This window comes from Lagenorhynchus albirostris, chromosome 3 (assembly GCF_949774975.1).
Source record: "Lagenorhynchus albirostris chromosome 3, mLagAlb1.1, whole genome shotgun sequence".
Taxonomy (NCBI): domain Eukaryota; kingdom Metazoa; phylum Chordata; class Mammalia; order Artiodactyla; family Delphinidae; genus Lagenorhynchus; species Lagenorhynchus albirostris.
In genome coordinates this window covers 171075925-171089620 of record NC_083097.1, presented here as the reverse complement: position 1 = coordinate 171089620, position 13696 = coordinate 171075925, and the positions used below count along the sequence as shown (strand labels likewise).

Sequence of the window (13696 nt, the reverse complement as noted above, 5' to 3'; positions counted from 1 at the left end):
GGATTTACATCCTGGCATCAGAAGGACACACACTCTCAGTGCCCTCAGACAAGTGTCCAAACTCCCTGAAGCCCTGTTTCCCCTTGGTAAACATGACGTGCCTCCTGAGTCACTGTGAGATGATCTTATCGATATCCGGAACACGGTAGGAACCTACTGATGGCAAATGTTAGACTCCATCAAATTCCTACGCATCCTTCAAAGCCCAGCTTCAGTGTCCCTTCTTCCAAGAAGCCTACCTGGCTAGCTCCCCCCACTCAAAGCCCTGGCCCCACCTCTCGCTTCCTGTACCCCTGGATCCTGTCTCTGGTCCCATCCAGATCCCCAGGGGCTGCAGAGTTGGGGGTCTGGATCTCTAGAGCAGTGTTTGGGTTTCCTTCCCGTGACATGAACAGACAACGCGTGTGTGATGCGGACAGCTCCTGGTGCCACGGGGATTTATTGGCAAGCAGCTAGAGGGTGTGAAGGGGCAGCAGGGCTGTTTGCAGCCTGATTCGGGGCTGAATTCAGTGCTTCCATGAGTAGCAGGAATGAGCCCAAGTTTGGCAGAAACCCAAGCTGTGCTGGGGACCCAGGCCCTAGCGGGCAGACACTGAGTTCTAGGACACAGGAAGCCGTGCCTCCAGCCAACAGCTCGAGAGGACCAGAGTGTCCCTTTTTCCACCTGGCCTGGCCTGACCTGGCCTGGTGTGACCCGGAGAGAAGAAACTGGGACGCTGGAAGGAGGCTCTCCCTGTCGGGACCACGGGGTCACAGCCCCCCCGGGACTGGAGAAAGCAGGTGGCCTAGAAGGACCTCAGACAGTTCAGAGAACAGGAAGAAAGGAGGCACCTTCCCCCCACCCTGGCTTCTCCTAGGCATGCCCACCACCTGCCCACACCCCACTTCACAGCATGGGAAACTGAGGCTCAGCCCAGGCCAGGCGTCCTGTCCCCCAAGGGCATCAGGGTGCGGTGTCCACGGCCATGGTGGTGGCCCGTTTGGAGTGGCGGATGCCCATGGTGAATGCCGGGGCCCTGGCCTTGGTCATGGTGACCTGCTCGGGGCTGTGGGTGCCGGGGCCAGGCGTCTCATCCGGGGGGCGCGGGGCTCGGGGCCGCCCCAGCATGGTGAAGGCCGGCCGGCGCTGACGGTAGGCGTTGGGGTCCGGGCTATCATACTGGCCTGGACCCGGTATCTCAGTGGGGTCCTGCGGGGGTCGGACGGGGGGCGTGCGGCCTGCTGCCGTGTAGCTTGGGCTGCTGGGCTTGGTGAAGATCTGGGAGCCCCAGAGGGAAGGCAGGGTGTAGGTGTTGGGGGCAGGGACTGAGGTGTCCAGGGGCCGCGGGCGGATGCGGGAGCCCAGGGTGAAAGCTGGGGGGGTCCGCTGGCGCGTGGGGGCCACCTTCTCTGGGCTGTAGGCCCCAGGGCCGGGCGTCACCTCCAGATCTGTAAGAATGGGGCAGGAAGGTTGGCAATGGACAGGGTCCTCAGCTCCTCAAGGACCTGGCGTGGCTGCCCGTCGCCACATGCGTCATGGAGCTCACAGAGCCCAACCTCCCTCTGTTCTCTTTCAAGCCTCTGGCCTTTGCCCAAGCTCAACCCTCTGCCAGGAATGCCTCCCATTCCCCATTCCCACCGCCCAGGAGTTGCTTTCCCTCCTCCAAGACAGTGCGAAAGGCCCCTCCTCCCTGCTGCCTTCCCCGCACCCTCCTAAGCAGAGCCCTCACAGCCCTTCCTGAGACCCCCCTGGGGTGGGTCTCTCCGCCTCTCCAGACATGGCCACGCTGAGGTGAGATGGTGCCCACCTGGATCTAACCACACCAGGCTGGGGTCTCACAAAAAGCGAGGACGTGTCAAATCTACTTCAACTCTCAGCAATGGGCTTAGTACATGTTGGAGTGGATGGGTGAGTAGAAGGGTGGGTAGTGAGTGGGTGGATGAGGGGTGAATGAGTAGATGATGGATTCAGGGAGTTGTAGCTGGATCGATAGCTTGTGGATGGATGGGTGGATGGATGAGTGGATCATGGGTGGATGGGTGGGCGGGTGGGTGGATGAATTAGTGGATGTGGATGGGTGGGTGGGTGGGTGGGAGGGTGGATGGGTGGTTGGATGAGTGGATCGTGGATGGGTGGATGGGTGGGTGCGTGGATGGGTGGATCATGGGTGGGTGGGTGGGTGGGTGGATTAGATGATGAATAGGTGGATGGGTGGGTAGGTTGGTGAGTAGATAGATGGGCGAATGTATGAATGGATGGATCGATGGATCAGTGGTGGACAAGTAGCTGTGTGGTAGGTCAAAGATGAAAGGGTGGGTGGATGGGAGATGCGCTCTAGGTGAGAGGGAGCTGTCTGGAGCCCGCGAAGGGGATGGTTGCATTTGCCACAGTCCCCACTGTACCCTATTGTCTCCTGATGCCGAGGGTGAGCTCCAGCTGCCCTTGTGGCGCCCTTGGCCATATGTGCCCAAGATCACATCACCCTGGGCCACTTCACCCATTCAGGTTCTCTCAGAGCCCCTGGCCCCTCTTCTGAGTCCACTGGATTTTGTCATTCCAAAGACACTGAAGGTCTGAGAACTCGGGGGTGGGAGGGGAGAAGAGTACGGAGGCACGAGATTCACTGAGGGCCTGAAGGGGCAGGGTCCTGGTAGGGCAGCACAGGTCAGATACTCACCCCGAGACTTGCCCCGGCCCTGCATGGAGTAGGCAGGGGTGCAGCTGCGGCCAAAACGGGTGACTTTCGGGTCCAGGAAGTAGACCGGCCCGGGGCTGGTCTCCTGTGGAGATGCTGGGGAGAGGAGCCCAGGGTCCTAAGGGCGCCTCCAATGACCCCACCGCCTACTCGGTGCCCTGCTTAACCCTGAGGCACTCCCACCCCCCGAGGCCCCTGGCCCCATCTTGGAGGGCAGGGACTCAGTCCACTGGGGTATGGTTGCCCTGACCTGGGGGGCCTGGGTCTTGCTGACCGTCTGTGCGCCTGTAATCAAAGCTGTCCCGTTTGCTGTGCCCCACCCCTGACCTGTCCTCTGCCAGGGGCTAGGGGACCAGCTCCTGGACCATTAGAATTCTGTGTAGAGTGAGAGAACCAGGCCCGAGTAAGGGTCCAAGGAGAGCCCTTCCAGGGCCTGGGCTTAGCCTGCGGGTGGCCAACCCGAGGGAGGGGCTTGTGTCGGGCTCTGAGAGCCAGGTCCTGGGGAAGCTCTTCGCCCAGGTCAGCCTCCTCTTCACACTAGCAGGATGTGAAGATGGACACTGAGATGGTCCACGGAAGGGGGTGGTCCGGCGCCGGGTGCTTAATAATTGGCACGGGACTTCCGTGGTGGTCTGGTGGCTAAGACTCCACACTCCCAATGCAGGGGGCCCGGGTTCCACCCCTGGTCAGGGAACTAGATCCCGCACGCCACAACTAAAGGATCCTGCATGCCACAACAGAGATCCCAAGTGCTGCAACTAAGACCCGGCACAGCCAAATAAGTAATAAATAAATAAATAAATAAATAGATTTTTTTTAAAAAAAGAAAGTGGAAAACATGCACCGATTTAAAAAAAAAAAAAAATGTGACTTCCCTGGTGGTGCAGTGGTTAAGAATCCACCTGCCAATGCAGGGGACATGGGTTCGATCCCTCATCCGGGAAGATCCCACATGCCGCGGAGCAACTAAGTCCGTGTGCCACAACTACTCAGCCTGTGCTCTAGAGCCCGCGAGCCACAACTACTGAGCCCTCGTGCCACAACTACTGAAGCCTGCGCGCCTAGAGCCCGTGCTCTGCAACAAGAGAAGCCACTGCAATGAGAAGCCCACGCACCGCAATGAAGAGTAGCCCCCGCTTGCTGCAACTAGAGAAAGCCCGTGCACAGCAATGAACACCCAACGCGTTCCAAAAAAAAAAAAAAAAATTGGGACCAGTTACTATGATTGCCATTGTTACTGTCTATAAGCCCACTCCAGGATAAAGGCACATGCATCTAAGAGCAGTAGGTCTGACAAGGATCAACTGGTTTAAGTACTATGCATATGTGTGCACACATGACATGGTACACACACATGAAGCATGTTCATGACAAATGAGCACAGTCCAACTCATGGCATTTCCCACCTCGATGCCTATGCTGCAGGCTCTGCCTGGAGTCCCCTTCTTCTCCAGGGGACTCCACCAAACTCCTACTCATCCTACAAAGCCCAGATCCCATGCCTCCACCTCCCAGAAGTCTTCCCTGGGCACTCGGTAAAGTCTACAGTAACCACCACTACCCCCGACTCCCCAGCCTATCTGTCTCTCTGTCCCAGGATGGGTCCTGTAACTGGGATTAGAACCTGGCAACCCAGGTTGCTCTGGGCCATAGGCTCGGTTCTTGATCCTTCCTAGTGACAGATGTGACGCTGATTCCCTCCTTTGCCTTCTGGGGCCACTCGCAGCTTCCTGAGTTTTCTCTCACTTTGGTTTGGGATTGTTGCTGATTCTGAAGGCTGAGAAGAGGCTGCTGGCGCCGCACCTCCCAACAAGCCTCTGTCCACAGGAAGCAAAGTCCCCACAGAGCAAGGACCCTTCCAGCCCCCAGCCCAGCCCACTCGGGACCCCGAGCGCTCTAGCAAGTGGGTGAAGGAGCGGGTGGGCAACGCCATGAAGGCACAGGCTTGTGGGTACATGGCAGTGACGCCATCCACACAATGGGCCGCTGGCTATAGCTGGGGCCCTGTGTCCGCCCCATCACTGCATCCAATGCTCACTGACACCCTGTCGCACTCCTTCTGGCCAGGAGGAAAGTGGACATCACAGCGGCGGGGTGGCCCACGGACCAGGCCAGCCGCACAGCCTGCTGTCTCGCCAACCTTTCCTGTCCAAACACGAAGGATTCTCCTTCCACCCTCCCCGCGCCCCGTGGGACATCACGGCCCAGGAGCCCCCATCCCGCTGACTGAGGACCTGAGGCGGCACTCACACCCACAACCCTTCTTTGTGGAGCTCTGACTGGAGACCAGGCACTTCTGTAGCCACTTTGAAGGCATCCAATCCTCACTTAATGAACGTCTCCAGACATCCAAGGTGTATTTAATCCTGACCGCAACTCGGTAAGGACTGTACCGTCATTGTTTACAGAGGGGGAAACAGACACAGCTTGCCCAAGTCAAGCAGCAAGGAATTTGCAAATGCCCTGCAAAACCACACACTACTCCCCTTCCATAAGGAAACAAGGGACCAGAGAAGCACAGCACGTTTCCTGAGGACACACAGCGGGGGTTACGTTGCACACTGTCCCGGCTTCCTGCCTGACTGAATGAGAGCTTGGATCTAAGGGGGTGAGGAAATACTCTGGGTGGGAGATTGGAGGCCCACCTCTCCCACACCGGCCTTACCCTCGCTGGGCCTCCGGAAGAGCGAGTAGGCAGGACCAGCCACCCTGGTGCAGTCGTGGTTGATGTAGCCGACGGTGGACGGCAGGGCGTACAAGCCTGGCCCGGAGCCTGCGACCAAAGCCTGAGGCTCACGGCCTGGGGCCATGCACCCTAAGAGATGGGAGGAGACAGGGGACCAGCCCCTGAGCCCCCACCTGGCCTCCCAGCCAGTCTCCAAAGCAGGGGTGTGGGAGTAGCAGTTGCCGGGGTGGTGGGGGGAGTGGCAGGGGCTTTGTGAGTCACAGGAGTTACAGGAGGGCGGGGCTGCAGGGCTGGGGCACCCTGGGACCGCTGAGGCCCAGACACACAGATACACAGTCACAGGTGGGAAACTGAGCCCCAGACGCAGAGATACGCAGTCACAGGTGGGGAAACTGACCCCTGGACACAGAGATACACTGTCACAGCTGGGAAACTGACCCCTGGACACAGAGATACACTGTCACAGTTGCAACGTTTGGTGGCCTCTGCAAGAATGTCCGTGCTACATAGGCCACGGAATCTGACTCCAGCGGCTTTGCTACAGATGGAGAAACTGTGGCAGGGCTGAGGCGGAACGGAGATCCCAGGGTCAGTGTCAGAGTTAGGGAGGCTCAGCTCCCCCACGGACCGCTGCACAGGCTCCCAGGTTCTGCTGCTCTCTCTGAGACAATTATCACCAGTGAATACACTGCAAAGGCTTTTTGCTTGTTTTTCCTCGTGTCCGTCCCCCCACGGGGCCTCTGCTGCTCTCTTGACCACTGTACCCTCAGCACCGGGAAAGGTGCCTGGCCTTTAAGACACTCAACTCACGGGCCCTCAGGAATGCCACATTCACACCCATACTGCGGGAAGGAAAACTGAGGTTCGGGGAAGCACAGGGGCCTAGAGACTGCCCGCTCCAGCCAGGCTCCCACACATTCCAGACACCCCAGTGGGGGGCACTGGAGCAGGGAAGGGTCCCACCACCACGGCCCCCTCGCCCACCTACCGTTCTCCAAGGGGGCTACCCCGCAGGTCCTCCTCAGACCAGTCTCCGGGATTTGGCAGTCGGTGGTCCGCCGGCCCAGGGCCACCGGAGTCAGCCGTGGAGCAGGGTCGCAGGGGAGGGTCCCCATGGTGGGCAGGGGCGGGTCCGGGGCTCCTGGTGTCAGCTTCTTGGCCACGCAGCTCTGGGCTACAGGTGCCGACACCTTCCCGGATCCTGGCGGCTTCTGCGGGGTTCGCAGAGCCCCGGGCAACCACACCCTCCAGACGGCACAGACGGCCCCTTGTCTGTCGGCAGGGAGTCTGGGGCCCTGGCCCGAGCAGGCTGGCCAGCGGTCACTGGCCTGGAAGTGGGGCCAGGATCGAGTGTCGGCCAGGTAGCTGGATGGTCCAGGAAAGAATCCGGTGTCAGCAGAGCCAGTCCCCCGGGAGCCAGCTGAGCTGGGCAGCCCAGGCCAGAGCAGGCCCTGGGGAGCCGGAGCTGCAAACAGGACACCCACAGCCTGGTGGCAGGAGGGACAGGTGAGGTCATGGGCGGCCTGGCCCCATTTCTACAGCTAAGGAAACTGAGGCACGGTCCAAGGTCGCCACTCTGGGAGCTGCTTCCTCCCCTCCTTCCTTCATCCAGGAAGGACTTATTGGGCGCCTACTGTGTACTAGTTTCTGTTTGGGTTGGTGGGACACGATGGAAACAGGCAGACGAGGAGTTGATGTTTTCGCGAGGGGAGAGAGGAAATAAGCGATAAATGTATAAATGAGCACACCGTATGTTCGAAGGCTAAATGTCCTGCAAACATACAGCAGGGCAGGGGCAGGATGAGAGGTCACTGCGGTGAGAAGGTGAGGGAACAGCATTTCAGGATAGGGAAGGGCTGTGCCGAGGCCCCGGGCAGGAGCTAGGACGGCAAGGAGGCGGCAGTGGTCCTCCGGGACAGGCCCCTGCCTTCCAGAAGCCAACAGGGATTTACTCCATCCTAATGCAGAGTTTATTTCCTTGGCGGCACCGAGGGCTACCACTGTGTCAGGCTCCAAGACGGGGCTCGGGGAAACCTGTCTGAAGAGAATTCACATTCCTGTCTCTTCCTGGCATCCTGGTTTGTTGTTGTGTTGTCAGCCCCTTTAGCACTGCCATGTGTTACCAGCTGTATTGAGTTACAATTCACATACCGTACCATTCATTCCACAACGTATTTTTCATGCATTCTGTAATTTTTTAACTTTTTAATCAAAAAGTCATAGTCTGTGTCAAAGGTCATAAAACGTATATTGGAAAAGAAGATCTTAAAACCAATGACCTAGAAAACTGTAGAAAGAATTCACAAAGCCCCCTACCAAAAAAGCTGGCTCTTTGAAAGGATCAACAAATTTGATAAGGCTCCAGCTGGACTGATCAAGAAACCAACGAGGTGAACCAATCCCAACATTGGGAACGGAGGACGGGCAGGGGTAACGCGGTCCGTGTGAAGCCAGAAAAAGGCCCTTTGCTGAGAGGCACCTGAGGCGCTTTCTGCGCCGGCATCATCGTGTTTAATTAACCCAGCATCTCGTAAGAGGTACTGATGCTGACCCCTCTGTGGTCACAGGAGGGGAGATGACGCTCGGCAGGGAGAGCGACAGGCACGGACCCTTGACTCGGGTTTTAGAGCAAAGCTTAGGGTCAAGGGCTTCTCCCGGGTTCTAATTCCCGCTCAGCTTTCTGGAAGTGCTGAAATCCTCTGGATTCCCGTCGCCCTAAGGATAAAATCCAAGCCCTCCCTGTCACACAAGGCCCCGCACCGTCTCACCCCCACTTCCACCTGCCCCGGACTCCTACTACTCAGCCCTGGTCCACACCCCTGTGGCCACATCAGCCGGCTTCCTGCTCCTTGGGTGGGAACCTCTGGGACTCTACCTGCCCACCCTCCCCCTGGGATGCACGTTCTGCAGATCAGCCCACAGCCAGCTCCATCCTCAGTCACCTGTGGGCCCCAACACTGGACAAGCTACGCGCTTCTTTCCAGAAGCTCACAAACTCCAGAGCCATGGACAGAAGCGGGCGCTGAGGAGGGAGATGGGGGATAAATACCCCACCTCCCTCTCCTTCTGCCTGTTAGCGCCTCCCATTGACCCACACTGGCCAGACTTGCAGGAGCCCAGGGACACCCCACTGAGGTCAGCCTCTGGGGCCCAGGGCAGGCAGAGGAAGGACCCCAGCCCTCCCCATGCCTGGGGCCCCCAGCCCAGGCTCCATCAGCCAGCCCTGGAGTGAAGACAGCTAGAGACACTGGTTCCAGTCAGGATTCGGCCCCCACTGTTTCCTCTCTGTGTTACAGTCCCAGAGATGAGACCCTACATTCAGATTCCATTTCCCCTCTGTGCCCTAGGAAAGAACCAGGGGCTAACACGGAGTGCGGGGTGGGAGGGATAGACTGGACCAGCAACCTGAGCTGGGAAGGGTGCTCTGGGGACCTCCAGGCCCAGCCCCCTCCCCGCCTGAACTCGGCAACCCCAGCCCACCGGCCCCCCCACTACTGGCTCACTTGTCTCTGCAACTCCAGCCCAGAAATCTTCACTCCACCAGGTGAGCTGAGATGCCAGTTAGCTCAAAGCAGATGCAAAGAGCCGTGTTTTAATCCGAACTGACACAGGGGCAGCAGAGGGCAAATCACAGAACTAGTAGAAGGAAGCCTAGCTGGGCGTGAGAGCAGGGCTCAGGCCCAGCCACAAGGCCGAGGTGCGGGCAGTGTCTGGGGAAGACTGCAGAGCCGAGCCGATGCCTGGATACAGCCGGCGCTCCACCAGTTTCAGCCCTCATCACAGTTACTGCTTCAACCAGGATTCAGCTGTGCGTCAGGCACTTACAGGTACTGGGGAAACAGGGGTGAACAAAAACCATAAACTCCTTTCCTCCCCTTTTTATGGAGAGAGGCAGGCAAGTAAGTCTGCAGGCGTTAACGGCAAATAGCAAGGAGGGGCCGGAGGTGTGGGGAGTGCAGCTGGGGAAGCCTCACTGAGCAGGTGTCACTGGAGGAGAGAGCAGGGGAGACCTGGGGAGAGGGCGCACCTGGCAGGGGCACCGCCGGAACAAAGGCCCTGGGACAGCATTGCGCCCGGCGTGTGGGAGGGACCGCGGGGAGGCCCGTGGCGGTTGGAATGGAATGAGCGATGGGGAGAGGAAGGAGGTGAGGGCAGGAGGGAACGGGGTGGGTCGGGTGGTGCAGGACCCGGGGGCGCGGAGAGCTCGGCTCTCACCCGGAGGGACGCGGGACCCCCCCCCCCCAGGGCGGCGGGCAGAGCAGGGACGCGGACTCGCTGCTCACAGGCGCCCTCTGGCGGCTTCGGGGAGAACAGGCCGTGGGCGGCACCGGGAGCCGGGGCGGAGGGGACTGCGGGGGTCTGGGAAGGGTGGGGTGGCGGAGATGCGGGGGAGGGACGGGGGTTGTCAGGGAGGATAGTGGGGAATTGCGGGCCGAGGAACTGTGGGGCCAGCTTAGCTGGGATGGAGCAGGAGGGAGCGAGAAGCAGGTGAGTTCTGGGTCTACTTTTGTGTGTGTGTGTGTGTGGCCGCCTTGGGTCCTTGTTGCAGCGAGTGGGAGCTACTCTTTGTTGCGGTGGTCGGGCTTCTCATTGCGGTGGCTTCTCTTGTTGCAGAGCACGGGCTCTAGGCGCGCGGGCTTCAATAGTTGTGGTGCACGGGCTTAGCTGCTCCACAGCATGTGGGATCTTCCCAGACCAGGGCTCGAATCCGTGTCCCCTGCATTGGCAGGCAGATTCTTAACCGCTGCGCCACCAGGGAAGCCCTGGGTCTACTTTAAAACTAGAACCAACAGGGTTTGCAGGCAGATTTGATGGAGGCAGGGAGGGAGCCACGAGCCTCCAGGATTTGGTCTGCTCACCTCAAAGAACGGAGCTGCAGGTAACTGTGAGGTCGCAGAGGCAGGGGGGGGCAGGGTTTACAAGACCATGAGTTCAGTCTTGGGATTGTGGGCTTGGGACTCCGTGGGACATGCACAGAGACACCTGGTCAGCCAACTGACAGGGTGGGTTGTTGGTTATCTATGGGCCCTGTGGGTTCAGAGGCACCTTGCCTTTTACCCCGAGGGAGGTGGGAGCCCCGGAGGGTTTGAAGCAGTGGTCGGTATTAAGAGAAAGGGAGGTGTCAAGAATGGCTTCGACCTGAGTCTCCTGAAGGAAGTTGACCTCAACTGAGAAGAGGGCTCCAGTTGCTTTCCTTAGTTGTTTACTGTCCGATTCTGCCCTGCTCCCTCCTGACACACACGCGCAGAGGAAGAGGCGGAGGCTGTGCGTGTCCTGTCCTGGGGTCCAGCACATCACCAGTCTAAAGCAGGCTCACAAATACCCTTAAAAGAAAGGGGTGAGGGGTTGTTGACACTGCTGCGCTGAGCCGAGGTCTCCCACCCGTCTCTAAAACCATCCGGGAGCTAAAAGTGAGTTTGCACCCCAGGAAGCTGGGTTACTGGATGGCCTGCTGTTCTGTCCCTGGCATGGGGGGGCCACAGGCCAGGTGTTTGCGGGGCCACCACCCCATGCAGTGCCAGCTTTCCCCCTGCCCTCCTGGCCTGAGATCTGTCCCTTCCCACCTCCCAGGGCCCTCGCAATTGTCCCTTATCCGGGCCTGACTCAGACTCACGTGCCTCGGTGGCCGCCTGCCCCTTTGTTCCGGGGGCGGGGGTGCTAACAAGGAAGACTTGTTCTTCCAGGGATCAGGACTCAGAGAACCTGCCAGCTTCCCTCCTGCCTCCATCCGGGAAAGAGCCGGCAGCGGCTCTCCACGTGGGACCAGGCCAAGGCAGGGAGGCAGCAGCTCTCCTGTTCTGCTGGGTACCCCGCTGCATGCCCGCCCGAGTCCCCATTATGAGGATGAGCACACGAGGTCCAGAGGAAGGAAGGGCTCGAATCGGGGGGGGGGGGGGCTGGAGAGCGTCTCAGCAGGCTTTCCTGGAGCCCACAAAGTCCTACCCGACCACGACCAGGTCCTTTCTCCCCTCTCTGGCTTTATCCATCCCTCCAGGGCCGCCCCTCTGGCCTCCCAGCTGCAGGGCCTTTGCACTCACTGTACCTTCTACCTGGTACACCCCTTCCCACACAGATGCTTCCTAATTCTCTTCACTTCCCCCAAGTCTTTGCTCAAACCTCCGCATCTGCCCACCCAACTTCATCCTACAACTTGCCCCATGTCCACACTGCCAATCCCCCTTCCATCTTTTTCTTTTTCCCACAGCATTTATCACCCACTAACATAGCGTAGCATTTGTCCCGAGCACAGTGATGGGCTGGAGCTCATGAGAGCTGACTTAGCAAGTTGATGTCATGCTGGCAGCTCCCATCAGCCACCGTGGGAGTATGTACACCCAGGAATCAGCAGGAAAAAAGCTACAGAGCAGGACTTTTTGCCCTAAAGTGCCAGCTGTCCAACATTTATAGGCACGCTGCGCCTGTTTATCATACTTAATGTTTACGCCTCCTGGCTCCCGCCCCCGCCCCGCATCCATAAGAATGGAAGCCCCTCGGGGCAGGGTCGGCCCACTTTGCTCTCTGCTGTCACCCGGGCACCGAGAACAGTATTTGGCAACTGGTGGGCGCTCAATAACTATTTGTGTCTTAATGAGTGACCCTCATCAGGGCCCCTGAGACAAAACCACCCTCAGCCATCCTCCCAGCGCTAGAGAACACACTCAGGGCCCCAGCACCGTGACCCTGGGCCGGGCAACAGGACTCTGGCCGCCTGGCACGGACTCCATCACAACACACGACCCTCGTCACGACCCCACCCCGGCCGCTGAGACGCCCCCGCAGCCCCGACGCCACGGCCCAGCCGCGGCGGTGCAGGGGCGGCTCCAGGCCCGGCCACGCTCCTCTGTACGTTCCTCGGGGCCGGCGCCTTCCGGTTCGGGGTGGAGGACAGGACCCCCGGCCTCGCCGCTTCCCCGAACCCACCCGAAACCGCCTCAGGGGCTTCCGTCCCGTACCTCCCCGTCCAGGTCCCGGGCGATGCCGGCGCAGCAGGGGCACTGGGGGCGGGACCTTTAAGAGGCACAACGCCGCTGTCATTCGCCCTAAATTACGCGCAGACGGACACCCCCTCCCCAGCCTCCAAGTCGGGCCCGAGGGCCGCGCCACCTCGTTGGCCAGTCGGGGCTAGAGAGCCCCTGCGCTGCGCGCGGCCTTGTGGGAAACGCGCCCCGGACCGCCACCCTGGCGCCCGGGGCATGGCCGGACTTGTAGTCCGGGAGCGCGTGGCGGCCGCAGAAGACGCCGGTACGCGCGGGTGGCGGGAGCCGGGACCCGGGCGCTCCTGCCTTAGTGGCTGCAGGTTGCGGCGCCTCCCGGGGCCGAGCCGAGCTGAACCGCCGCGGCCTGCTGACCGAGGAGCTCGTCATCAGGGACGGCGGCGCGGTGGGTGCACCAGTCCGGCCCGACACTGACCCTCAACCCCGGCCCGACCCTGACCTTCAGCCCCGACCCGTAACCTTCGGCCCCGGCAGGACTCTGATCCTCAGCCCCGGAAGGACCCTGACCCTCAGCCCCGATCCCTGACCCTCAGCCCCGACCCCTGACCCTCAGCCCCGGCAGGACCCTGACCCCTGGCCCCAGCAGGACCTTGATCTCAGCCCCCACCCTGACCCTCACCCTGCTGGGCACCCAGCTTACCTGGATCAGTCTCAGCCTTGGATGTTGGACCTTGGCCCCATTCCCTACCCAGCACCCACAGAGCCCTGCCCCAGACACCCAGGCGCAGCCCTACCACCCCAGTTTCCCACCCTCCCTGCAGAACCACCCCCAACCCCACCTTGACTGGGCTCTGAACTTACACCCCCCCCATCACCCAGACCTCGCTGCAAGGCTCGGATCCTCCTGGTCCCACTCATGTCACAGGTACAGACCCTGCGCTTGAAACAGGCCCCTTGGGCAGAGAACTTTCCTGAGGGGTCTGCGCACTGGGCGCCGACGGTGACCCCAGCCCAACCCCTCCCCCTCTCCAGGCAGGGCGCCCCGAGGCTCCCAAGTCGTCCATCAGCAGCCTGCCACCCAGGGTTTCCCAACCTCTGAGGTTCCCAGCACCGCTGGCACTGGGGTGCAATGGTTCTCCGGGCGCTGTGGAGGGTGGAGTGGCTCCCTGGCCCCAGCCTCTCAATGCGGGGAGCCTCCACAGTGTGACAACCACTGTCCTAACCCCTCAGCACAGTAGGGGTCCCAGGGCTCAGCCTGGGGTCCGGTGGAGGACCCCAACATTTCCATTCTGTGCTCACAGACACAAAGCCAATGCAAGCCCCCCCCCCGCCCCCGCCAACACTGGAGAGAGTCCCAATGGCCACACAGAAAAAACGGAAAGAGAAACTGGTGCCATCAG

General features: G+C 60.3%; 1 protein-coding gene and 1 long non-coding RNA gene across 2 annotated transcripts; both read right to left on the bottom strand.

Annotated features, from left to right (window-relative positions):
* Positions 1-943: 943 nt before the first annotated feature.
* On the bottom strand, positions 944-6476 carry CIMAP1D (CIMAP1 family member D). Its single transcript, XM_060146440.1, has 4 exons — positions 6350-6476; positions 5341-5448; positions 2658-2771; positions 944-1428 (listed from the first exon to the last, which is right to left on the bottom strand). The coding sequence occupies exons 1-4, from the start codon at positions 6474-6476 to the stop codon at positions 944-946; spliced, it is 834 nt and encodes a 277-aa protein (XP_060002423.1).
* A 3287-nt stretch (positions 6477-9763) lies between these two features.
* Positions 9764-12469, bottom strand: LOC132517865 (uncharacterized). The gene is made up of 3 exons (XR_009539841.1): positions 12315-12469; positions 10501-10685; positions 9764-10078 (listed from the first exon to the last, which is right to left on the bottom strand). It is a non-coding gene; the product is annotated as an uncharacterized LOC132517865 (long non-coding RNA).
* Between the last annotated feature and the right edge of the window lie 1227 nt (positions 12470-13696).

Bases quoted from the DNA above. Each gene is read 5' to 3' on its own strand.
- CIMAP1D (XM_060146440.1), bottom strand. From the start codon at position 6,476: ATGGGGACCCTCCCCTGCGACCCTGCTCCACGGCTGACTCCGGTGGCC. The intron at 5,449-6,349 runs GTAGGTGGGCGA...CTTTGGTCGCAG, and splicing joins GGTAGCCCCCTTGGAGAACG to GCTCCGGGCCAGGCTTGTAC. The intron at 1,429-2,657 runs GTGAGTATCTGA...CCATTCTTACAG, and splicing joins GGGCCGGGGCAAGTCTCGGG to ATCTGGAGGTGACGCCCGGC.